The sequence below is a fragment of the Sesamum indicum genome, linkage group LG8, assembly GCF_000512975.1.
Source record: "Sesamum indicum cultivar Zhongzhi No. 13 linkage group LG8, S_indicum_v1.0, whole genome shotgun sequence".
NCBI classification, from domain to species: domain Eukaryota; kingdom Viridiplantae; phylum Streptophyta; class Magnoliopsida; order Lamiales; family Pedaliaceae; genus Sesamum; species Sesamum indicum.
The window spans coordinates 587,033-614,012 of record NC_026152.1 but is presented as its reverse complement, the minus strand read 5'-3'; the positions used below and the strand labels follow the sequence as shown (position 1 = coordinate 614,012).

At 34.4% G+C, this 26,980-nt stretch overlaps 3 protein-coding genes across 5 annotated transcripts; all 3 read left to right on the top strand.

Annotated features, from left to right (window-relative positions):
• Window positions 862-4,283, top strand: LOC105167314 (two-pore potassium channel 3-like). Its single transcript, XM_011086974.2, has 2 exons — window positions 862-2,443; window positions 3,775-4,283. The coding sequence occupies exons 1-2, from the start codon at window positions 1,263-1,265 to the stop codon at window positions 3,920-3,922; spliced, it is 1,329 nt and encodes a 442-aa protein (XP_011085276.1). The 5' UTR covers window positions 862-1,262; the 3' UTR covers window positions 3,923-4,283.
• Window positions 10,395-11,895, top strand: LOC105167312 (probable WRKY transcription factor 71). Its single transcript, XM_011086972.2, has 3 exons — window positions 10,395-10,898; window positions 11,010-11,153; window positions 11,269-11,895. Exons 1-3 carry the CDS (start codon window positions 10,471-10,473, stop codon window positions 11,633-11,635), a joined length of 939 nt encoding a protein of 312 aa, XP_011085274.1. The 5' UTR covers window positions 10,395-10,470; the 3' UTR covers window positions 11,636-11,895.
• Window positions 20,883-26,844, top strand: LOC105167311 (protein REDUCED WALL ACETYLATION 3). 3 transcript variants are annotated; one of them, XM_011086970.2, is made up of 16 exons: window positions 20,885-21,278; window positions 22,446-22,537; window positions 22,669-22,809; window positions 22,916-22,972; window positions 23,045-23,117; window positions 23,379-23,537; window positions 23,880-24,029; window positions 24,117-24,372; window positions 24,545-24,660; window positions 24,735-24,821; window positions 24,911-24,999; window positions 25,158-25,220; window positions 25,364-25,420; window positions 25,710-25,806; window positions 25,912-26,070; window positions 26,390-26,844. In XM_011086970.2, exons 1-15 carry the CDS (start codon window positions 21,243-21,245, stop codon window positions 26,065-26,067), a joined length of 1,629 nt encoding a protein of 542 aa, XP_011085272.1. In that variant the 5' UTR covers window positions 20,885-21,242; the 3' UTR covers window positions 26,068-26,070; window positions 26,390-26,844. The 3 variants fall into 3 exon arrangements, with proteins under 3 accessions (XP_011085270.1, XP_011085272.1, XP_011085273.1); XM_011086971.2 differs by having other exon boundaries at window positions 20,886-21,278; window positions 22,672-22,809; XM_011086968.2 differs by having other exon boundaries at window positions 20,883-21,278; window positions 22,672-22,809; window positions 23,880-24,372.

Sequence of the window (26,980 nt, the reverse complement as noted above, 5' to 3'; positions counted from 1 at the left end):
AGCATGGCTATAATGAGCTAGCTCAGACGTGATTGAAAAAGTCAATTGCAGTCCAGCCCAACATTTCAGGGTGTTAGATCTTGCTTAATTAATTTCATTATTAGCATGCAACCATCATAGTCTCTTGGTTAAAAATAAAATGGTATGTCATTGTATCTATACTAATATATATATATATATATATATATATATGAATTATCTATATTTACAAAGGATGATTAATAATAGCATTGGTTAAATTTTAAATATGATAATTATATTCTTGATTAGATGATTTTAAATATTGATTGTAATTATTATTATTTTTTTAACGAAAGTAATTCTGCCTTATTTTATATCAAGTTGATTTAATATTACTATTTTTTGCTTTGCGGATTATAATTCAAATATAAACGAGGCGTCCATAATTAACTCTAAAACAAAATGGACAGCACTTGGCCTGATGGCTAACGCCATGTTTTATGTATCATCGTTGACTTTGAAAATACAAAGGATCATATAGGGGCGAAAATTGAAGTGTAGTGTTATAAATAATCAACTTGCTGGATTTATATGATTTTCTTGTTAATTATTTAACTATTCAGTGTGTCACATATTTAGTGTAATATTTATATGATTCTTTTCAATATCTACGTATTTATGAACCTATAAGTGTTTGTGCGTGCATTTAATTATTGATCAATATTTTAGTAAATAAAAAAGCCGATAAAAATCTTTTTTGTGAACTTATCTTATGTAATAAAAAAGTATAGGAGTAAATTTTGGCTGGCAAATGAAAGAGTTTTTCTGAAATCTTGCATAATAAATGTAAGTCATTGTATGGTTCAAACAACAAACGAAATAAAAATTAAGAAAATATTGGTGATGGGATAGATTTTCTTACAGCTCATATGATGATTAGGAGTTGTAGGATCAATTTTATTATGACCCCAAATCTTTTGAAATTTTCAATTATTTAATTTTTGTTTCTTGGGAACGACAAAAACTGAGTCTGCTTCTCTTCTGCTCCGCAGTTATTCACTTTCTTTACATGGCCTGACAGATCTTACATCTGTTCTCATTTTTAGTTCATAATCAGTTAAAAATCATATTGAAGAGAAAGAAAAAAAGAAAAAAATCTGGGTCTGTCTGCTCTCTGCAAATTTCTCCGCCATACAAGTATCTCAAGCGACAGTAGCATTCCGCCATAAACCACCGTAGAGTCTTGGAATATTCCGGCAATCCTTCCATCGCCGGCGTCCTCTTTTTTCAGAGGAGTTGACATGGAGAAAGAGCCACTTCTTCCTTATAGTAGTCCAAGAAGACCCGAACCTCCACCGCCACCATTACTCTGCCCACTACCGGAAGACGATGAAATTACCATCCCGCCCTTGCTCCTCACCCCACCTGCCAAAGAACTCAAGGACAGGCTTATTTTTGGTTCCCCTTCAGCTTCAGCTTCATCTTCGTCATCCCAACTGAATGATTCTAACTCTTCGAACCTTCTTGAGGCCTTAGCCTTAACCCTCAACTCACCAAGGCCTTCAGTACAAAATCTTGATAATGAAAGATTCAATCTTGATCAGCAGAAACCAAATCTTGACCCAGAAAATCAACAATCTTGGTTGATTGATCCCAATTATCCAGCCTCCAAGACCAATCTCCACAGGTCCAGGACCGCGCCTGCTATGGCTGCTATCAATGAAATTGACCATTTTTCAGAAGCCAAGCCACCACAGTTTGGTAAACCATCAATTGTGAGGCAGGGTGTTATTCTCTTGATCATATATTTGAGTCTTGGTGTGGTTATTTACTCTTTTAATAGGGATAATTTCAGGGCAACTGAGACACATCCTGTAGTTGATGCTTTATACTTTTGCATTGTGACTATGTGCACAATAGGATATGGTGATATAACTCCCAATAGTACCGCAACTAAGTTGTTCTCTATCACATTTGTGCTTGTTGGGTTCGGTTTTGTTGATATCTTGTTAACTGGGATGGTTAGCTATATGCTTGATTTGCAAGAGAATTATCTCTTAAGGACTATGAAGGGTAGAGGAGCTCATGACCCTGGTTCGTATATAATTGATGTGAAGAAGGGGAGGATGAGGATTCGTATGAAGGTTGCATTGGCTTTGGGTGTTGTGGTTCTTTGTATTGGGATTGGGGTAGCCGTTATGCATTTTGTTGAGAGGCTGGATTGGTTGGACTCATTCTATTTGTCGGTTATGTCTGTTACCACTGTTGGATATGGTGACAGGGCATTTAATTCTTTAGCCGGTCGGATATTTGCATCAATTTGGTTGCTCGTGTCGACGCTTGCTGTTGCAAGAGCCTTTCTTTACTTGGCAGAGGCAAGAGTGGACAGGCGGCATAGGAGGATGGCAAAATGGGTGCTTGGCCAAGATATGACAGTTGCACAGTTTCTTGCTGCTGACATTGATAACAATGGATTTGTGACGTAAGTGCTTGTCTTTGCTCATCTTAATGAGTTATTTTTCAACTAAAATTGTACCCTACAATCATTTTGAAGGGCTAATTTCAAGCTTGTGCACTTCATATTGTATTAGAATATAATGGTTTGCTTCCTGATAATTGTAGTTGAAGAAAACTGACAATCTAGCTGAAGTTCTATCCATATTGAGCCTGCAACGTCTGCAAGTGTGTGTCATCGATTCATTTGTACACGACTGAAATGCTCCAAAATTAGCCTCACTTTTCATGTGCTTGTCTCAAGTTGGAAAATAAAAGTTAAAATTTCCTGGTACACTCAAATAGAAAAACATAATTTATAACGCATTTACCAAGTAGTTTTGGAATTTGGAGGGTTGATGCTTTTTGGTTTGAAGAACTTGCAGAAAATGAGAGTTATTGGACAGATAAGTTTTTAATTTGTTATGTTTCATCAAGATGATGGTGGTGTAATATAAGTTACTACTAGAAAGTAACAAAAGATGATGATAGCATAGCGATCATTGTGCCTGGTGATTTGTAATTGGATGTGATTTTAGCACACTTTCTGACTCTCTCAATTATGTAATTTTCCAGTAATGGAACAGTTAATCTTGTTGCTGGCACAAGTTCTCTGTGCACCAAGTCCACTTTGATCACACATTACTTAGGTTAATTCCTTGGTATAAATTCACTAGCTGCCTCTCAAAATTTGATATAGGGCATTCATTTTGCATTTTATTTTTCAGAAGAGTTCAATTTGAATATTGAATGGTTGATCTATTACATATTCATCGCCGAAATTTGAACATCATATCCTGTCAACATCTTCTGGTTGGAGTACTCTTGTGATTTTAAGTGAAAATGTCCAACTTTTTAGCCTCTTGACATATCCTGTCAACATCTTCTGCATGGAGCATTCTTGTGATTTTAAGTGAAAAGGTCCAACTTTAGCCTTTTGACATACATACTTGAGTTTGAAAACTCTCTTCCATATTTGCTGATGAGATCGTATAATTGTAAAGGATGTTCTTGGTTGGACAGTAAATTTAATCTCACCATTTTTTCTTCTTGTGTCTTCATTGTTTCAAAATGATCGTTTTCTTAAACAAGTTTGTGAAATTATCACTGAGGTTTCTTTCAAAAAATCTCTGTACTGGAGGAGTTATATTCTTTTCTTCATTAAATACATTCAGACATAGGTCTTATGTATGTAATTCTTTATGTTAATCTTTTACATAAGACGTTAATTGGTTATCATCTCTAAATACATTGGTTAATTGGTATAACCATAGTTTGCCCTTTTCTGAAATTTTCTTCCTTTGTTGCTTAATCTGGCAGTAAATCAGAGTATGTGATATACAAGCTTAAGGAGATGGGAAAGGTCTCAGAGAAAGACATCTTGCAGATATGTAAACAGTTTGAACGGCTTGACACCGGCAATTGCGGGAAGATCACTCTTGCCGATCTTATGGAAAGTCATCACTGATTCAAGAGGATGATCGAATTCATCCCTGGAACTCTTAAAAACAACATCATCATCACATCAATGCATGCTCCTAACTAACCACCCTTCATCGCCATAAAAGTTGTATAAGATGTATTCCGGGAACAAAAGGAAAAGGCAGTTGGATGCTCGAGTTACATGCAGATGCACTCAGAAGGAGACAACGATCACTCTCCGTTTGTTTTGGTGTTTGATGGGGTCTCAAACCAGGGAGGAGTTCATCCGCAAAGTGTTTTGCTCTAGACACCTGATGAATGCGGTTGGTCGGACAAATTATCTAGCTAGGAACTCCATGGACACAGAGATGTGGTTGTTCAAGAGAGCTTCATTGACTTGTATGTAGCAATTCTCAGAAAAAATTGTGGTGGCAGGGCAGATCACAAGAAGGGGATTTACATGTACATTTTGGCTTATTGTGTATAGGAAGAGAAGTTTTTGGTAGTTGCTGTGTTCGCTATCTATCTTCATTAAAGGGCCAAGAAAGAGGGTGTCACAGCCTATTCTTGTCTACTTGTTTTTTCAGTTCAATCTGTTGTTGTATTAAGACAAACTCAGATTGTGAAATGTGTTTCTCAAAAATTTCTTCACCACAAAATTTAGTGGAATTTTCTTCCGAGTGGGGATCAACGGAATTGAATTTTTATTTCAAAATATGTCATATATATATATATTTTTATCTTAATTAGCATATATATATATGCCACGTGTAAAATTTAATGTTTTTGTTTTTGGGGGTGAGGGAGGGGGGGGGGGGGGGGTGGTTTTTTTCTCCACGACTAATGGTATGAATCATCCAGAAAATATGAAAACAATTAAAAAAATAAAAGAAAGAAGGTAGTGGATGAGATGCAACTGGAGCTGGGCCCATGTGGGATCCAACTGGGCTAAGGTGAGATCCGTGTTCTATGCGGATCTTATCCATTTACTAAATGGGTCGCCTATACACCTCTATTATAATTTATAGGGCTACATGACACAAATAGGACATTGCGATGAGTTGGACGAACCCAAGTCCTAACGGCCGACAGGGCATAGATTGGTCCTAGAATCAACTCCATACCATTGAGTCCTGCGAGTTTGCGGAGTTATTATTGCAGTTGCAGCCGTGCAATTCCATAGCATGTGTGGGAAGTGGGAATTGGGATTTGGTTCCGCAAAGCAAATTGTAGATATTAGTAACTTGGATAGACCAAGTCAAGTCTTCTTTTCCTTTTCATGCAATTATTATAACATTTCTATATGTGTGTGTGCATGCTGCTCTATTCCCCTCTTTCTTAAAAGTCTCACTTCCCATTTTCTTATAGCTTTAATTATACTGTTATTTTTTAAATTTGATATAATTAATTGTATTATAATTATAGCTATAAGAACGTTAAATGAAATTTCATATTTATCCTCGATTGACTTACAAATTTATTATATTTAATTATTTACCCTCGATTGCTTTACAAGTTCAATATAAGTTGAATAAAATTTTTGTAATCAAATTACCCTTATAAGAATAAGATGTACTTTTCTACATGCATTAATGTGGGAAGATATATAAAAGTAGTTTGATTTGAAAAGATTTTTTAACCTATAATAAGTCAATTAGGCCAATTTTTTTTTGTGGATATCAATAAATTTTGTGAATTTTAATTAACGGATAAATCTATTTATTGGACGTAAACAAACTTCTGGAATTTTTCATTTAATTTTTAAATTATAGAAAATTTATATGTAATTACACTAAATCTAAGAAAATACGACATAATTATCCCCCCCCCCCCCCCCCCTTTTTTTTTTTCTCTTTCATTCTTATTTAAATCACTCAACTCATCCCACTATAGATCCCCCCTCCCCTCACACACACTATTCTATGAGGCGATCTTTCAATGACTTTGACTGATGAACAAACACCATTACTCAAAAGATCATATCATTAACAAGAATTGGAAAAAGAAAAGAAAATAAATATACATATAAAAAGGGAAGAGATAATTGCGGCATGACCCCGTCAACCTCTCCAAATTATATATTATCAATATTTGGATACCCTTTAGCTAAAGATTGGACATTATTTTATGGTAATCGTTGTTAGCTAGCTAGATTATGTCCCGTAACCAAATATATATATATATATATATATATATATATTACAATGAGTTATCATATGATGGAAGTTGTTTAATATAATTATTGTCAGAAATACCTAACTAATGAGGTTTGAGTCAAGATGGAGCACACACATCATAGTCCTTAGAGTTTCTTTAGAAAATTGTTGTTTGTGTATGTAGAGATGCTTCTCATATCACATGGTCAAGAATGTTGGGACTGGTGATGGAATCAAACTCCATGGACCTTTCACATTTACTTCAACCCTCATTTCTGCTCTGCACATCCAAACCAAGAAAGAGATGTGGAGCTCAACTATTAAGTAGGAAAATATTGGCTATTTCTAAACATTCCAAGTGGAGTGGATGGCATATAATGATTAATGTACCTCTTGACCTCCCCCTCCCACCCATCCACCCCCTCAGGGTGGGGGCTGTGTGTGTTTGAATGAAAAATAAATAAATACAATTTTAATCATGTAATTTTAAAATTTTAGTAATTATATTCATTTTTTTAGTTGATTTGGCTGAAAAATTATATGAATTGGTCATGTGAAAGTCACATGCAATTTTTCAACCGAATTGGCGGGAAAAGGTCTAAAATTACCAAAATTATTAAGTTACATGACTATATAAGTTGTGAAAATTAATTTGTGCAGGATAAAAAATATCACCTTTTAAATTAGAGGACTAAATTATAATTTTTAGTGCTAAAGTATAGTGTAGTTGTGATGTACACATTTTCAATCCAGTAAATTTGTCCTTCATTCATATGATTCCTCACTGACATTGTAAACCAAATAAAGCATATTATTCTATTGCTATTATCAATACTTTTAATTTTTATATATATATAAATGTTACTGATGTTTTGACGTTCTTTGCTGTTGTTATTTTTAATACTACCGACTAATATTTAATTCGCTAAGTTACCAAAGAAAATTTCAAATAAAAATGTCGTTGGCTGCAAATTGAGACCTTTGAATGGGTCTTGAGTTGACATAGTGGATTCTATTTTCAGCAAATTAATAAGTAAAAATGTGTACAAGTCTCGTATTACTAGAAGAACATTATAAACTTCTGGAAATGTCCCCTTATTTTCCGATTGTAATAATGATAATACTTTGGACTAGATTGCAATTATCTTAGGTTTGCCTGTGATACGGATATATGTGTCCATGTCTGAAAAGATTCTTATTTCCGGTATGCACACCTAACAAATAACCTGCCCTCTTCTGCATTGATTACGACTAGGAATAACAATTTTAAACAGTTCCAAAGAGATCACACATATGTCACACATAATGGAAGCAATCCGAGTCAATAATTTCATGCTCTTCCCATCACAACTCCTCAAGCAATCCCCAATATTCATGCACCACTCAGTTTCATACACCCCTGTCTCGACAAAATTGCTTATTATATTTTTATGCAACATATCAGAAGAAGTACTACTATGCTGTAATATATTGAAAACTAAAATTTTAATGATTTTGAAGAAAAACACAGATCCAAGTGTAAATTTTATATAAGACTTTGAACTTGTACGACAATGTTTGGTTTGATTAATGTGTAGATGACACTATATACAGCAGTTGGTGGCCCGGCCCCCAATAATGAACTTGTACGACAATATGTATGTGTAATGTTGTACAAGGTATGTTTGGCAAGTGAACTAATTTTGCTGATTTTTAATTACAGTATATCTAGTCTGATTATTACTTGTCAGAATCAGGCAAGCAAACAGCTTTGGTTGGTGAATTTTGCCTAATTTTGTTGCTTAGCAACTAACAAAATCAAGCAAGTAGGAAATATGTCATAAAATGCGAGCTCACCCATTGATATTACATTGCATGACCGTAGAGCGATTAAATAAATAGATTAGTTAATTAGTGAAATGCATCATTCGCTAATCAACTATACCTTCACCATATTTAGTTAGGGAAAATTGCATTATTCATCATGTAACTATGGTGGGATGCTACTTTTGATCCATTTCAGTTTTAATTTTGTCATTAATAACAAGAAAATTTCTTTTTTTTTTTTTAATAAAAAAGAAGTACTAGCTCGTTATAATATTAATGTTTTTCATAAGTTTATTTGATTATATTGATTATAATTATAATTTATTTAATCAAAAAATAAAATAATTAAATAAAGGTTAATTTGAAGCAAGTAACATATGATTCAAACTTTCAACAGGTTTAATTATCATGGGTTTCTTGTAGAATGAAAATTTTCAAGGGTGGGTGGATGGGATAAGACAAGCGCCAATTGTTTCTCGTAATGTGATCATTTTTTTGTGAGATTGCTTTTGACCAAAATTTTTCAGGGTTTTTTAATTTACACATATACTATAAGCAATTGTCCAAATTAAGGTTGTGTTTCACTCTTTTCTTGTCTTTAAGGCATGAGTATTTCGTGCCTAAATTTTGCTCCGACATATTGTCAACGTTGAAACAAAGGGAAAAAAACAAAATTATTCATCATTTTCATGATGTTTTAAGCTATGGAGATCCATCCTAAAAATCAACAAGAAAATTTTAGGAAAGACAAAAACCCACATTCATATTCTGTATATTCATCGAGATTCATGAGAGAATTGTCGGACGAGAATATTTACTCCTCTGCCGATAATAAAATGGTATACAAGAAAGTCAAAATGTAAAACTTATATTATGTTATTTAATTAAGAAATAATTTCAGTCCCTTTAGTCCGCACCTTTTTTATTGATAAGACTAAAGAGTAAAGGGGTTGCCTAACCTTAGCTACGTAATTTGTCTCTTTATATTCTTATAGTCAAACTTTTATACTCTCTCATCCACCTTATATTTTTTATAATCCGGGGAATAGCAATTTTAGTTTTGTAAGAATTTATTTTAATAATTTTTAAATATATTAAAAATAAAATCGACTGAAATTTGTAGAATGATTAGAAAAATACACGTACAAAGTTTAATTGGGTTGACCCAAATAAAAATATATATAGATTCTTGTTTTATTTAGTTATTTCCATAATATTTGATTATAATCATCACTCGAATTTAATATTTTTTAATTGTATTGCTCAATATTGATCTTTAAATTTTTTTTATTTTTTTAATCACATTGTAGAAATAATGTATAGTAGAGGTGGTAGTATGATTATATTCCGGAGCTTCACAATCAAGTTTTATGTTTTTATTTTTCTCAAAATAATATAATGGAATACACTTATAAATAATAATAATGCATAAATTAAAGATAGGGGTGTAATAAATAGTATGTGGAAGGGAGATGGAAAATGATGTTGGGCGAGGGGGAAGAGAGGGCGGACGGACAGCTACAGGGTGCAGGTGAGCCATAGAGCATCACCCACGTGCCGGTCAGGGTCAAATGGCGGTGCAGCAGTGGGGACACGTGGTTCAGCCCAACCCTCCGATGTTAGCCTAAGTTTGAATAATTGACCGCTAAATAGGTGCTTTTAACCCACAACACACCCATCGTTGACTTTTGCTCTCTCCCGCCCCGACAACCTTCCTCTAATTATTCACTCTATTAATACCCCCTCTACATCTTAATTATTATCTAATATAATTTCAATAAATAGCTACCATTAATTTCTTAATCTTCATAATGAATAATTTATTGTTAATAAAATTGATTATAATTGCGTTATATATATATATTTTTTAAATTTAAAACATAAATTTATTCGCTAACATAAAATAATAAGAATAAATAAATAAATACTAATATTAATTATAAAAAATATTATACCTACCGTATATTCTCTTTAATGTAGATATAATTTTATGCACTAAAAATAGATATGGTGATCATCTCGCAAAGATAAATTAAATGTATATGTTAGATATTTTTTGTCACATGAATCTTAAAATATCAAAAAGTATCATATGATTTATTTAAATATAAGAAATATCAAAAGGGTTTGATATTTAGTAAGCAAGAAAGATGGAATAATTGTTTTCAAATAATGAAGTTTAGTGGTAAGTTGATGACACCATCCTTGATGAACTTGGGTTTTGTCAAACCATCTTTACGAAGTGGGGCCTACAGTTGTATTTTTCAAATTATCATAATTTCTTCCCCATTCCAATTATTTTTTCATATATATATAAATATATTATATTCAATTCATATATTTGTGTTAATTTATGTGTATGATTTATTAATACAAAATAGAATTATATCAATTTAGTTATATATATATATATATAAATAAAAAGAATTATGTAGCGGCAACGCCACCTCTCTGTTCCTGGAATAAAAAAAGAAAAAATAATTACTACAACTACTGACCTCAATCAAATCTTCTTCTCGTCAAAGTTTAAATAAAGACAGCATATATAGCGAATGAAGCGCTTGTCAAACTTCATATTTTTCCTCCTTGTCTCCTTTTCCCACTTCGTTCCTTTCCTCTTTATTCTTTTGTCATGTCTGAAGAATTCAGAGAGTTCTACTACCACCAACCCTTTCATGATGATCAACGCCGGGTTTCTGGTGGCGCCACCAACTTTCTATACTCCGCCACCGCCAACTCTTCCGCTGACGACTCATCATCACTTCATCCACAATATCTGCAAATGTTTGATCCTTCATACCTAAGCTTCACCGAGTTTCTGCATGGATCCGCCCATCACAACTCACTCTCCACCACCTTTGGCTCAACTTCCGAGGCGGTCTCCGCCCTCAAAGAAGAGGATAAACCGGTTGTGGGAGGCGGCGAAACCCCAGCTACGCCCAACTCCTCCATATCGTCCGCCTCCACTGAGGCGGCGGCAGGGGATCAGGAGGATTCAAACAAGGGCAAGAAAGAAAGTCAGGTGAAGGAAACAGCTGAAGATGGAGAAGACACCTCCAAGTAAGTTGTACTATTGTTATGTTATGTTTGACATTTTAATTTCTTTCTAGGTTTAGAGTTCGTAAATTAAGATTAGTGATTAATTAACTTGTCTAATTATTGCAAAAAAAGGGGTAAAGCGAAGAAGAAAGGAGAGAAGAAGGAAAGACAGCCAAGATTTGCTTTCATGACTAAAAGCGAGGTTGATCATCTGGAAGATGGATACAGATGGAGAAAATACGGGCAGAAAGCAGTCAAGAACAGCCCTTATCCGAGGTTTCATCATTTTCCTTAAATTCTTCAAAATCACTATGAACATGATAATAATTAGGTCGTAATGCATAGTTAATCATATGAACACTTAATTAAACTAAAAACCCATTAATTGCAGAAGCTACTACAGGTGCACCACTCAAAAGTGCCCGGTGAAGAAACGCGTGGAGAGATCATTCCAAGACCCTTCCGTTGTGATCACCACATACGAAGGACAACACAACCACCACGTTCCGGCGACTCTCCGTGGGAACGTAGCCGGAATGTTCGCCTCTTCCATGCTATCTCCGGCGCCGCCATTGACACTGGACGGTCACAGCTTCCCTCAAGAGCTATTAGTTCAGATGCCCCACCTCTACAGTTACGTCGACGGCGGGAGTACGAGCAATTTGTATCATCAACAGCAGCAGTTCCAGCAGTTTCCTGTCGACTACGGTCTCTTGCAGGACATAATTCCACCTGGATTTCCCAAACAGGAGCCCTGATCGATCCATGAGACATTCAATAATTCTAACACGTACTGGAGAAGCCAGCATTTTTAGTTACATATTTCTTCCTCTTATCTCTCTTCTGACCAGACACTGCTGCCTTTTTCGATACATCGACATGGCTAGTATTTATATGCTTTGTTTACTTGCATCCTCATCCCCTCAATCCCATTACTTCTCCTGTACTATATATATAAACAGTCATATTTAGTGTATCATTTCATGTTATGAATTAATCTAGGTTTTAATTATGTTAATTTGGTATATGATCTCTGCTAATTATAATATTTCATGAGGTTCATTTCAACATATATCGTACTAATTTTCAAGCCAGATGTTGGGTGTAACCCCTTTAGTAGTAAGCCTAGAAAACAAATTTCTAACTCAACTATTACAAGAATAATGGTTACAAAAAACTCTTAAAATTACAAGGGCAAAACACAATTTTCGTCCCACAGTTATAGGCCATTTTCGTTTTAGTCCCGTAAGTATCTAGGGTTTCAATTTGGTCCCGTAAAACTGAAAAATTCGCAATTTCAGTCCAAATTTCGCCGAAAAATTTTGTGGGTCGCCGGAAAAAGTCACATGCGATGCATGTGACTTTTAAAATTGGGGGTTCAATCCTGATTGGTTGGAGAAACTGATGTGGCGCATACGTAGAAATTAAAAAAAAAAAAAACGACGAAAATCGAGCTCGCGACCGTCGGGAAAGGCGGAGGATGGCTTTCACCAAATCTTTGCACAGAGGTGACCAAAATCGATGGGACTGGTCTCAAAAGATTCGCCAGAACGAGAGGCGTTCAATGATGGTCTTCCGAGCAGGTGGTTCGTTCAGACGAAGGAGAATACGCCGGCGGAAGGTGCAGTCGCGGCGGACGACGACCGAGATCTTCAAAACGATGGATCTTTGCGCCTAGTTGATGAAAATGGATAAGACTAGTCCCATTAAAACCGCAGTGAGGAGACGAATCCAATGGTACCAATCCGCGATCGTGGGTCGTCCTCTCGCCGGCGAATCGACGGGAATTGTCCGCAGCAGTCAATTTCAAAGCCCAGTCGTTGTCGTGGTGGGATCTCAAAATTGGTTGAAGGGTTTTGTTCTCCTTGCTATGGAGAATCGAATGGTATATGTGGTGGCCAGAAATTTCAAGTAACGGCGGCGGAATTGAAGAGAGAAGGTGGCGGCGACTGGCGGGCGATTTTTAATCCACGTGAGTTGTTTTCTTTTTTTTTTTAATTTCCACGTATGCGCCACATATGTGCCACATCAGCTTCTCCAGCCAATCAGGATCGAGCCCCCAATTTTAAAAGTCACATGCATCGCATGTGACTTTTTCCGGCGACCCAAAAAATTTTCCGGCAAAATTTGGACTGAAATTGCGAATTTTTCAATTTTACGGGACCAAATTGAAACCCTAGATACTTACGGGACTAAAACGAAAATGGCCTATAACTGTGGGACAAAAATTGTCTTTTGCCCAAATTACAAACCAATATACAAAAATATAAACAGATTTTAAACAGATTATATATTTATAAATTTATAATATTACAGAAATAGAAAAAAGGGGGGCGGGGGAGAGGGGAGTTGGCTCAGAGAGCCAGATCCAAAAAGAAAAAGCCCACGTCCACAAAGACTGACAACTTCTCACGGTTGCTTGAAACCACAAAGATTTTTAAAATGGTTCACAAAAAATGGAGCAGAAGAAGGAGAATGAGAAAGAGATTTCTAAATTGGTTTTTCGAAGCTAGAAGCCATGGAGGGCTTTTATCTAGATACAACATTAAAAATGGAGGGAGAGAGAGGTGGCGGAGAAGGATTTCTAAAGACATGAGAATCGGTGGAGAGGAGAAATCAGAGAGAGAGAGAGAAGAGGCCAAAGAGAGGTTGTGGAAGAAACGAGGGGACGAAAAGGGTTAGGTTTAGGGTTTTGGTATATTAGAATAATACCAATCGAGTCGATCAAATAGGTCGAGTGTATGGATTGGGTGTGGAGAGTGAGCTCAGCCTCCCAAGTGAGAGGTCCTAGTAATGAACTTGGACCTACCAATAATGTCATGGGCCATTTTCTCAACAACATAATTTTGCCAATTGCAAAGATGTCTGATTTATTTGGAGCATGCTAAAATATAGGATCGAGGAGATCAATGTAGTAATTATTTATAATGGTGCATGCATGTGAGGTACGTATGATTATAGCATGATAATTGATTATTGTTGTTTATGTAAAAGGTTAATGAAAGTACATGAAAATTTAGTTGAGATGCGGTTCGAGTCGGCTTTATAGTCTTCTAATTATAATTAGGATGACGTGCCTGATGATGGTACGAGGCATGTCCTACTGATGTAGGGCCTACCTTATATTATCGTGGGACCCCTATGATTATGTATTTGGGCTGACAAATTAGTTTCACGATATAGTGCATACTTCCGAGCAGTCGTTGTGGAACGATTGTACCTAATCTCAATTGGTGGCTATTGCTGAGTTGGTGAATATCAAGACCGAGGGCCATATTTCAGCATATATATGATCGAGCACTTGACCAATGCGCTTCAACTTAAATGACGTCATTTTGGTTTTTAGGAACGACATGAGGAACAATCTTTTAAAATTGTTTGTTCCAAAGCCTATTCGAAAATTTTAATATATATACAATACTTAGCAAAAAAAAAATTTCCTCTCTCTCCCTCCCTCCCTCCCTCTCTCGGCATGCAATAGAGGAAGTTGGTAAGTACATTACAGTACTATTATAGGTTTATCATTATTTTATATATATTATGCTAATTGTTTTATTTTTTTACAAGAAGCAGAGCTCGATCGACCATTCAAGTAGATGAAGTTGTTTGCTAGATGCTACAAGAAGAAGGAATATGGCGGCTGGAGCGGGCCTAAGGAGGCTGAGGTGGCGGTAAGTACATTACTAATATTATTTTTAAAAAAAATTAATTTTTGGTTGAAAATACTAATAATTTTGTTTGTTTACCAGGAGATGTTCCAGAAACTGATGGAAGATCATTAACCTCAGGCTAGGGCCGATGACCACCATAACCCTCTCGAATCGGAGGTCGATGGCAATGACCGAGCAGCAGATGTGGTTGGCTGCAGTCGGGGGAAAGAACAAGGGCTGTGTATTCGACCTTGGTTTAGAAGCTCCCTTCTCCAACAAAACCTACACATCACTATTGCCACCTCTACAGAAAACACCACCGTCACAACCAAACCCGGTCATGGAGGACCGCATCGGCCAACTCGACTAGTGATAGTCGATATCATGGCCATGGTGAGGTAGATGCGGACCAGCTCCTTGTCATAGCCGATTGCCTCCACTAGCGCCCCAACACTACTTCCGAGAGATCCCCGACCCGAATGATGATGATATGGACGTTACTGACGAGGAGGAATTTGAATTAGGTTTTTTTTTTGTTTTCAATTTTGTAATTAGATAATATTTTATATTAATATAATATTTTTTCTGAATTATTCATATTTCATAATGTTTGTTACATTCCATTATTTCATATTTATCCAATTAATTAAATTCATAAATATAATATTAAATTTTATTAAATATATAAATTAATTATTAGTAAAAATTTATTACATTAATTAAATTATTTTTTATAATTTATTTTATATTAAATAATTTATAAAAATTTTATTATAAAATAAAAAAGTAGAAATGATCTTAGTACTAAACAGATGACAGTTCCTAATACCATTGCTAAAATAGTTCTAAAAATACGTGTTCCTAAATTATATTGACCATTCCTAATACCATTACTAAAATTATTTTAAATACTTGTTTCTAAATAAGGATGGCTGTTCATAATACCATTGCTAATATAGTTTTAAGTACGTGTTCCTAAATAAGACAACAATCGTTCCTAATACCATTGCTAAAATAGATTTAAAGATGTGTTACTAAATAAGATTGACCGTTCCTAAAACAGTTACATAAGATTATTTCAAATAAAAATTTGAACGTGCCTAATATTATTGCAAAGATTGACAAACAAACCATTCGAATGACCGTTCCTAAATATATCACCAATACAAATAAATACAGTTCCAAAATTCAGGTATGAATATTACAAAGACCACTCCAAAAGTAATTCAAAATAAATAATATAACCGTTCCAAATATAATTCAATCCATTCTAATTTAAAAAAAAAAAGAAACTTTTTTACACAAATTCAATATTAGGAGCGGTCTGCAACAATGTGTTACAGTGACCGTGTCAAATTAGAACGGTTCTTCATTAACTGTTCTTACATATTTGTTACAACGTCTATAAAGATGGATGGCGAACCGTTCTAAAATCTAGTTCAAATTAATTCCATTAATTCCAAATCGTTCCAAATTCGCCCCAAATCTCGCTCTTTTTTTTTTTTTTTTTTTATAGTGATAGTGACGATTCTTAATTTCGTCATTAGCAATATATATGGACAACTTTTATCTATATAGTGATAAGAATTATCCCAACTACAAATGGTTATTCTTGTAGTGGTTTCATGTTATGAATTAATCTAGGTTTTAATTATGTTAATTTGGTATATGATATCTGCTAACTATAATCTTTCATGAGGTTCATTTCAACACCGTACTAATTTTCAAGACAGAATTGTGGCAATTGCGAAGATGTCTGATATATTTGGAGCATGCACAGATATACGAGGAGATCAATGTAGTAATTAACAATGATGCATGACTATATAGCATGATAATTGATTATTGTTGTTTATATAAAAGGTTAATGAAATTACATGAAACTTTAGTTGAGATGCGGTTCGGCCATCATGATATATATGTCCATTAATGGGGTAATTAATGATTGATTATCCATTAATCTTGATCAACTCCAAATGATTTAACTATTAATTGGCATGCCAAATTAAACCTAATTAAATCTAAAAGTTCTATCATAAATTAGAGAGTTTGTATCTATTTAAGGATTAATTTAAATCCATTATGAAAAATTATTCCAACTTTTTTTTTTTTAGCTAAATTCACATTAATACCCACTTTGAATTATTATTTTTATTAATTTTGGCAGATGAATTCATTTAAATTCATCTGATACTTGAGTAATCGTTAATCAAAATTTAAATCCCATTCTTCAAATTATATATATATAAATCAAGGAAAATGCAATTTTAGAGGTTTTAAGTTTGACAAATTATACCATCCAATCAATACATTCATAGATATATATAACCACATGTTTTTTCAATAAATATAAAAATTAAAAAAAAAAAGAAAAAACAAATTATAACAACCTTACAAAAAGTAAGACATACTCTACGCATTAAATGAGACTTAAATCCGTGGCCGTATACTTATAAATTATGTCAAATATCATTGTTACTGATCAAAACTGGAGTTTATTATTCTACATCATAGAAATGGACACCATATATGTGGAAAAGTAGAACACGCCAACATCACGGAAAAATTAAATCCTCTTCACATTGCCAAACTATATAACTTTTATTGTATTTGAAAAGGTTAGGTCTACATGTCCACCAAACAAAAACTAACTTTCATTCACACAATTATACATCCGCTAGCTATTCTGAAATTACATTTATTTATCTTTTGTCCTGAACAAAACAGCAATTATAAATGGTTAGGCTGGCCAAGAATCAAGATATATGCTACAAGACGACGAACTCGTCACCCCCAAGAAAGTACTAAATGATCGTGCGTTCACATATATAGATTATGCACACACACATAAATGTTTTTTTTATAGTACACGATTCATTACATCATTCGATATATTCAAATTCAGAAAGGTGATTCAGTATATATATTAATAATTCAAACTAACAAACACAGAACTTGAATGCATAACCTTTTGATAGTGTATGCTTGGCGAGGAAACAAGATGTGCCCAAGTTCTGAATGCTTAAATTTGTAGCAGTTGGGGACCAATAATTCCAAGTCAACAACCTTGAATCAACACATACCACACAGTTTCAGTACATAACAACGGTGGATCGTAGGCTATGAAGAATGAAGTCAACTGTTTCCAGTTTAAGGCAGATATATATGATGCAACTTTTTGTAAATTGACTGTATACATATAATTGCAAGACGGGTACAAATTAAGGGTCAGTTTGTTATGGCTAAGGCGCCCATTGGAACTGCGTGCTATGATTTTTGTTCGTTCAAGGGAAGGTCAATATTGGCATCAATATGCCCATAATTAATGCTTCATCATATTGGGTGTTTTTTTTTATTTTTTTTTCCCCTTTTCAAATAATTATTATATATATATATATATATATATATATATTGCGTGGATAGATTAATTTAAAGTAGAAGAATGCCACGAGAAAGCATTGACGTAAGAGTGTTGTTTTTGTATTTCATTTGTTGAATATATTAAATATAGAAAACAATTAAGTAGTGCAAATATGTGTTTATTGAATTTAAATGAATTAAGTAGTACACTTTTTGTATAATAAAGGAAAAGTCAAGTACTAATTAAGCATGTTGTTGTTACCTCTTCAGCCTTTTGAATAAAATCTGTGTTTAGCACATGATATTTTTTATTAAAATGCTAATAAAATGATTAAAAATGAAATCTTTTGTAACGTATAATTTATTAATGAGAATCTTATAATTGATATTATGAAAAATATATTGATTCTATAATAAAAAAAATAATACAATTTTCCCAATTATTAGAACCTTTTTGGGTCAGTTGGGCTCTTATAATTTTCTCCTTTCTTTTGGAACCGTTTTGGGTCATGCTGATTTTTACGGGAATTAATCTATAAATAGACTAAATCCCAATTTATTTAAATATAGAGTTTAAGAGCGTCCTGCAGTTTGGCGGCAAAGCTAGGCTTGAGGATTTGGCGGGAAACAAAGAGAGAGCCATTCACTATGTTTGGTTTCATATTTTAATATTTCTCGAAATAAGATAAAACACACTTAATATTTATTTTTGTATTTTTTACACCTTATATGTATGTTTTTTTGCTTTTCAATTTTCTATATAATATCTATACACTTATATATATAATATAAAAGAGACATGATTTAACAATGAACAATGATTTTTATCTCTCAAATCCCAATATCAAACCTACACCATTTATTTTAAAATATTTTAAATTACCTCATAATACAAATTCAAACATACCATCTATCTTCAACACACACTTATTTATCTCTAATTTTTCTCTCTATATCTCCAAAACACAAATCCAAACATTATAATTACATTTTGGCAGCAAAAGAGTGGAGGCAACATTGGATGGGCCGACTAGTTGCCGTCATCGTCCCAAAAGGGCAAATCATTTTGGACTTGGGCCCAGTATCGAGTTCATAGGCCGAATATAGGAAATTCTTCTGAACAATTGAGTTCATAGGCCTAAAATGGGAAATTCTTCTGAGTATAGGGCCAATTAATTAAGTTCATAGGCCCAAAATAGGAAATTCTTCTTGAATATTGGGCCAACTAATTGAGTTCATAGCCCAGTGGGAAATCCTTCTGGATTATTGGACCAAGTGCTATTCATAGGCTTAAAATGACTCTTCTGGTTAACTGGGCCTACTAATTGAGGTATGGGCCCAAAATGGGAAACTCTTCTGGAGTCTTGGGCTGACATCAATCTAAATCCCATTTATTTCACATGACTCGTTTGCTCTTTCAATTTCGGGATATTTTATTTTATTTTTTTAAAATTTAATATAATTACATATAAATATTTTATAATTTAAAAAATTATATCTAATACCATCACAATTTACTTTATCTGATAAATAAGTCAACTCTTCTTTGTAACAAAAGTAATAATTACTGCAAAAGGAAACGTATAAATATTCCATCTCCACTATCACTTTTCTCCCTCGCGAGAGGAGAAACAATAATCGATGGGTATCATTGTCAATGGGTAGTAGCTCCCGCAACTCGAGCAAGAAGACGGTGGGCGTCGGAGGATCGAAATAAAGAAAATCGAGAAGAAAACCAGTTTACAGGTAACATTCAGTAAACGCCGCACGGGGCTGTTCAAAAAAGCCAGCCAGCTTAGCGTTCTCTGCTGTGCGGAGATCGCGACCCTTAAGCTTTGAGTTAATCGACCAGCTATCGTTTTCAGTGGGCAGTAGGCTAAACGGCCATTACCCTTTCCCAACAACTCTTTCTTATGGTCGATCTCAAATACTATATTCTATCCCTCCCACCAGTGTTATTAAACCTGGATCGGATCGGTTGGTTCGATCGGAAATCGGACCTGACGTCGGTCCGAGGATGTGTACAAGAACCGAGATGATCAAAGCCAATTCGGTAAAAAAAAAACCCTGCAACACCAGCCACAGTAACTGGTTTATATCTTAAAAGAAAGAAAGAGAAAAAAGAAGGAAATAGAGGTGGAGGGTGGGGGGAAGATTAAGGAAAATGAGTTGTTGGGTGAGAGAGAAGAGGGAATGGGGGTAGGTGGGGGAGTAAGAAAGGAAAGTAGTTGGTGGGATATTTGTATATATATTAATTTAGTTTGTATACGTATGTATATATTAGAAAATATTAATTTATATATGCATATAAATTAATATATACATTAGTTAATTATTTTTAATAAAGTTATTGATTAATTTATTTTTTAAAAAATATGAAAAACAAAATTATTACAACTTGTATATGTATTCATTTTATAAAATTATTAGATTATTTTGTGTTTTTTATTAATTTTTTTAAAATGATCATTATGTTTAATTGAATGAAATTTTTAATTTAAATATATTTTATTTTTTATTTTAATTACTTAATATATATGCATATATAATTCGAATTTATTGATTTTTTTCAATTGGTTGAAGCAATGATTGAATAACCTAATAATTAGTGGGATTGCAATTTTAAAAACATTGTTCACCCCCACCTGTGTTAGCTAATAAAGCTTGTACGCTTGCTTGGTTTGCACTCTTGTTATTAACCTCATAATAAAGTTAGCAACATATGTAAAACCCACACTAATGACATGGGTCTGAATTGATAACCTATAGTAATTACTAATTAACCAAATAACCAGTAATGACATAGATAGATAGAGAGAGAGAGAGAGAGAGAATAGGTATTAATGCTTGTTTCCCCAAAAGTAAGAAATAAAATTATAGGCGAGTAGCATCAAGAATCTGTAACAATTATGAGATTCCTTTTATTTTATTTGAAGATAGATAAGGAAGTTTGTTGGTGCTCAAAATATTACTGTTACTGTTGAAATTATGTGAATTAATAAAATATAAAGGAAACCGCAACCACCCTCCTCCCTCAGCCTCAGCGGTTGGTCTCTGTGAGAGAGAGAGAGACATCTGGACTGTGTCGATTATCATTTCTTGAAGCAAACGACGACGTCACATCGACTCACTGTTTACTCATCTTTAAGACATCAGATCTCTGCTTCCATATTAGGTCTCTTTCTTTCTTATATATCTCCCTTCCTGTCCCCGTTTTCCCCTCCACACATATCACTCATATATAGTTGCTCCCTCTCTCTCATACGCTTCAGTCAGACACGCATTCACTCGATCCATGAGATTTCTGTAGATTTGCTTCTTTGATCGCTTGATTTTTTCATTTCTGTTCGAGGCAATGGGGGTGGATTCTGGACCTGTCACACCCGGACAGGTGCGCTTCCGATATTTACACTTCCCGCACTTGTATTCTTCTTAACTCTAGCTCTGCTCGACTTCTTTCTGAATCAATGGCGGTGGATTTGGATTTCTTTGTTTTAATTTCTTTTCCGATTTTGTAGTTTACTTGATCACTGGAATGCATTTCCGGAAATAGATCTTTTACTTCACTTCAAATTCTTGAGGAGCTATATGATTTGAACTTTGCTGGCAATAGCCACTGGAATGAGTGTACTGTTGTGTTTATTCTATAATGATAGTTGGAATAATATACTAGTAGTAGCAACAGCTAGTACCCTATTTTGTTGGGCAATTATATTTTAATTCGTTCATTACATTTATTTTTTATTGCAAGTAATTCCATGTTTTAGGTGACTGATTATAGTAAATTGTTTATGTTACTTGAGTCAGAATCAGATTTCTCGGATGTTAGATGCATTGCGATAGTGCACCCTATTTCAATTTCTCTTCTTTGGTTTAATCAGCATTTCAACCTTGGAGTTAAGTTTGCTATTGAGTTGGGTTCTTGTGATAGAGAGTATAGACAGACATGTAATTTCTATTGAAAAAAGAAATGCTGTGTATTAGTAATGGTACTTGTTAATGCGGTGCCTATGGCTTGTTTCCGTGTTGATCTATTCAACTGTTCTAATTTCAATTATTTCTTTCTGGTTTTGTTCATATTCAATGCAATGTTGTCAAAGTAAAAGTTACAAGGAAATGATCAATGAAAAGATACTGTGGAATATTTGGGATGAGGGCATATACATCTTGTGAGATGGCATTTATAGTCGCACCTATAAAGGGAATAAGAATAAAAATGTGTGGCTATGGTGTAATAAAATCTTTCCTTCTATTCTACAAATGATACCATTTTTTATCCTGTTCTAGATGTTTTATCTCTATCGGTTGGATCATACTTTTTATTTCTATCAAGAAATAATTGGAAATGTTAGGGAACTTAACCTTAGTCACAGAATTTGTTTGGGACTCTTTGTAAGCGGATCATATGCATTTTTATATTACTTGATTAAATTTCATCTATATTTTTTATTACTTCTTTTTTTGTTTCCTTCTTGCTTGTTGGGTTAGTTATGTATTGCACTTCTTAAGATATTAATGCTCCAAACATAGTATGGGATTTTCACTTATGATTTCCCAGGTGTCATTCTTGCTTGGAATCATCCCAGTGTTTGTTGCATGGCTATACGCCGAGTGGTTGGAATGTAAGAAGTCATCATCACCTTCTAAAGTGTAAGGCCCTAGAACATTTCCTGTTCTCTCCTTAATTATAGACTTTTAGGCACTAGGATATAATAATGTGGAGAATTGAGACGATATTGTTATGCTATCCTGAGGATCTATTAACCATGACTATGTTTCAGAAGTCATTCAGACAGTAATCTTGATGAATTGGATAATGATACCACCAAAGACGATGAGCGCACAGTGTTGATGGAAGGAGGTCTTAGTAAATCAACTTCTTCAAAGTTTTCCAGTCCATCTATTAAAACAAACTTAATTAGGTTGGTTCTTTTCAATGTTACATGCAGTAAAGTTATTATCAGTGTTTTTCTTATTAAATTTACAACAATGAATTCTTTCTCACCTTTTGCTTTGCCTGATTTTTAGGTTTCTCACCATGGAGGACTCCTTTTTACTTGAAAATAGACTACTTTTAAGGGCAATGTGAGTTATTTATGATGGTGACCACACTCTATTTGTTTGTTTCATTTATTAATGGTAAACAATCTCATGCAGGGCTGAATTTGGGGGAATTTTATTCTATTTTTACATATGCGATCGGACAAACTTTTTTGCAGATTCTACCAAGGTGCTTCAGTCTTTCCCAATTATTTTAAAAGTCAGGGTATTCCATTTTTCATCAGGAAAACTTGTCTGGTCTAGTATGCCTAAGAAAAGATAATTGACCAAGTTAGTTCTCTCATAGATCAAGTCAAAAGAATATACAATTTTAAATTGTGACATCTGAAGGAATGGTCTCATACCTTTAACAGACTTCTATTCTGTATGTTCATGTTATAATCAGTAATTGCTCTAACTAATTTCTTTCCATTTTTGTATTCGTGGACAGAGCTACAACCGCGATCTATTTCTCTTCCTTTACATTCTTCTCATCATAACTTCAGCAATGACTTCTCTGAAGAAACACCATGACAAATCAGCTTTTTCGGGGAAATCCATTCTCTACCTCAATCGCCATCAGACTGAAGAGTGGAAAGGATGGATGCAGGCAAGTGTTCTGTCACAAACATAATGTTGTAGTAGGTGAATCTTTAGGAAAGAATTGGAGAAAACTTCTTAATCCTAAGGTGTTTCATATCTTCCCTTGATTGCATATGTGGGTGGAAAAAGAGGCCCTTACATGCTATTTTTTCTACGCAAAGTTTCTAAGTTTCATGATTGCGATATCTTACAATGTCACTAGATTTTGTGGGGTGGGGTGGGGTGGGGGGGTGTCCCTCAGGGGATACTGGATATATGTGGCAGATTTGTGAGGGATTATGTAGCTGCTTCACTGTCTTTCTACTCGCAACTTGTCTGATAATATGCCTTCCTTTTATGTTTCTTATAGGTTTTGTTTTTAATGTACCATTACTTCGCCGCAACGGAGATCTACAATGCAATTCGTGTTTTTATTGCTGCATATGTATGGATGACTGGGTTCGGAAACTTCTCGTATTATTATATCCGCAAAGATTTTAGCGTTGCTCGATTTGCTCAGGTGACATTATACTTTGTGCTATTTTTACCTTTCTTCTTTCTTCGGTTTCTTAACAGTGTTAAAAGTTTGAATGTGTTCTTTATGCAGATGATGTGGAGGCTCAACTTTTTTGTTGCATTTTGTTGTATTGTTCTTAACAACGACTATATGCTGTACTATATCTGCCCAATGCATACCCTCTTCACACTTATGGTGTATGGGGCCCTTGGGATTGGCTACAACTATAATGAGATAAGATCAGTTATGGCTCTGAAGATTTTAATGTGCTTTGTTGTGGTTATATTTGTATGGGAAGTCCCTGGAGTTTTTGACATTTTATGGAGTCCTTTCACTTTTGTTTTAGGTAAGTTTCACATATTACCTTGTTATCATTAAGCTGATTGGTTTTTCCTCTTATTCTCTATTTGTGTCCTGAGGAAGTAATTTTGCGTAAAGGCCACTAAATTATGGTTTTCTCTATCTATTTACTGGTTTGAAGCCTTGAGCACCTGATAGTTGTTCCTCCCAACTGGCAGGATATACTGATCCTGCGAAACCAGATCTTCCTCGACTTCATGAGTGGCATTTTAGGTCTGGGCTAGATCGCTATATATGGATAATTGGAATGATCTATGCCTATTTTCACCCAAATGTAATGTTTTAAGCCTACAAATTTTGCATATTTATTTCCTTGAATTTCGGATTCATACTATTTCGAGATTGCAGGTTGAAAAGTGGATGGAGAAATTGGAAGAATCTGAGACCAAGCGGAGACGCACAATCAAGACATTCATTGTGACTGTTGCCTTAGTGGTGAGTCTCTTAATTTATTGAAGATAAGTGATTTTAGATGATATTTTTGCTACTTCTATTTAAACCTTTTGGTTATCATCTGGCTATAGGTGGGTTACTTGTGGTACGAATACATTTACAAGCTGGACAAGGTTGCATATAACAAGCTCCATCCATACACATCATGGATTCCGATAACGTCTGTACTGAAACATTGTTTTGATTAATTTTTTAATGTTCCTTTCTTATTTGTTATAAATGATGGCATTGACAACTTCACTTGTACTGATTGTTGTGTGGTGCAAGCTTTCTCAAGTATCTCTTTTCTCATTTGCATCTCTCCTTTTCTTTCTCCAGTGTCTATATTTGTTTGCGGAATTTCTCTCAGGAGCTTCGGAATTTTTCATTGACCCTCTTTGCGTAAGTTATATCTTTGTTTCTTGTTACATCTTGTAAACATGAAACCATGGTTTAACAAATGGAGACTTTCTTTTGGAGGTGAACAAATATTGCTTTTCCCTATTCTTTTCTGGTTTGATTATACCAGTTCTCTTTTCTCCCAGGTGGCTCGGCAAAATTACTCTGGAAACCTATATTTCCCAGTTTCACATCTGGCTAAGGTGTGTGAGCTTATCTTTTTACTTTAATGTCTAAATATTTATGGTCGGTGATGGACCTGGCTTTCCACTATGCATCTGCAATGTGGCCATCCATTTTCTTCACTTATTTCCTTTGCATATGAAAAAGACTCTTTTTCTTGATAAAGAGAACTTTGTGTAACAAGTTAACTAATGATGAGAAATATTTTAGCTTGAACCCATGAGTACTCTTTTGATATAAATTAAAGTGAATCTGATCAAATGTGACCGATTTACAAGGCCTCACCAGTTTCTATTAATGTATTTACAGGTCAAATGTGCCCAATGGGCAGCCTAAATGGCTACTCTCATTTATTCCAGATTATCCTTTGCTCAACTTCATGCTGACAACTGCCATCTACACTTTGGTGAGTTAATTATTCTCTAGTGTTTTGAATTTATATATCAAAGTTGTTGACGCATGAAATGTTCATTTACCTTTTTGGAAGTTTAATTGGTTTTGTCTGGTGCAGATATCATATCGGCTTTTTGAGCTCACAAATACACTCAAGTCGGCTTTTATACCCACAAGGGACAATCAGAAACTATTTTATAATTTTGTTGCCGGAGTTGTCATCTCAGTGTGTTTATATTGTATTTCATGCATCCTTGTTCAGATCCCTCATTAGTGAGTAAGTTCTTTATCCATTTGCTGATAGATTAATGTGCACGAGCACAATGCCAGTAATTAAAAACCCAGCCCAAACCTGGCATCAATCTGTCATTGAAAGTTTGATCCTGTATTGGAACTTTTTACTTGCTTTCGAATATTCAGTATGTAACTAAAAGGCCAATTTTCTAGAATTTTTTTACCAATCATTTTTCACTCCTGCAGATGGAGCAATAGTGGTCTTTCAACCATCTGAGTCTTTCAATTTTTAGATGGCAGTTCTGTTTCTATTATTCCGTTTTTCATTTAATATTCCTAACTAACTTGATATTTGCTCGCAGGCCTCTGCATAAAGAGCTGTGAAGGCTTAGTCAGAAAAACTTGGTGAACATATAAATGGAATATACATGGAGGTTCTGGGACCTGAACGTTCTTGTCTCAGACATATCTGGTGAGGCTACCATGTCTAACAATTTTGTGGAAAATCGTCACGTACCCTTGATTTTAGTCACAGAACATGTACATTCATTTTTACCGGGAATTTTAACATGAAAAACAGAAATGGCAAAGTGCTTGTAGCTTGTAAGTGGTTTTTTCCACGCTTATATTCATATTCTTTGATCTTCTTTTTCTCTGTATCCTCCCCTTCATTCCCTGTTGTGTTGCGGTGGTGCAAAATATTGTAACCGGTAACCGGTAACCGGTCAACAAGGAACAAGCTATGCAGATTTTTCTCTGCAATCATATTCTGATAAATTGCTAAAGCATATATTATGAAGAATGTGAGATTTGTTTACTCTGATAAATGGCTGAGGCATTTTCTGTATGAAAAATGTGAGATATGTTTCTCTGGGATCATATTCTGATAAATTGATAAAGCAATTTCTGCATGGAAAATGTCAGAACTGTTAATCTTGAATCTATCAGACTTT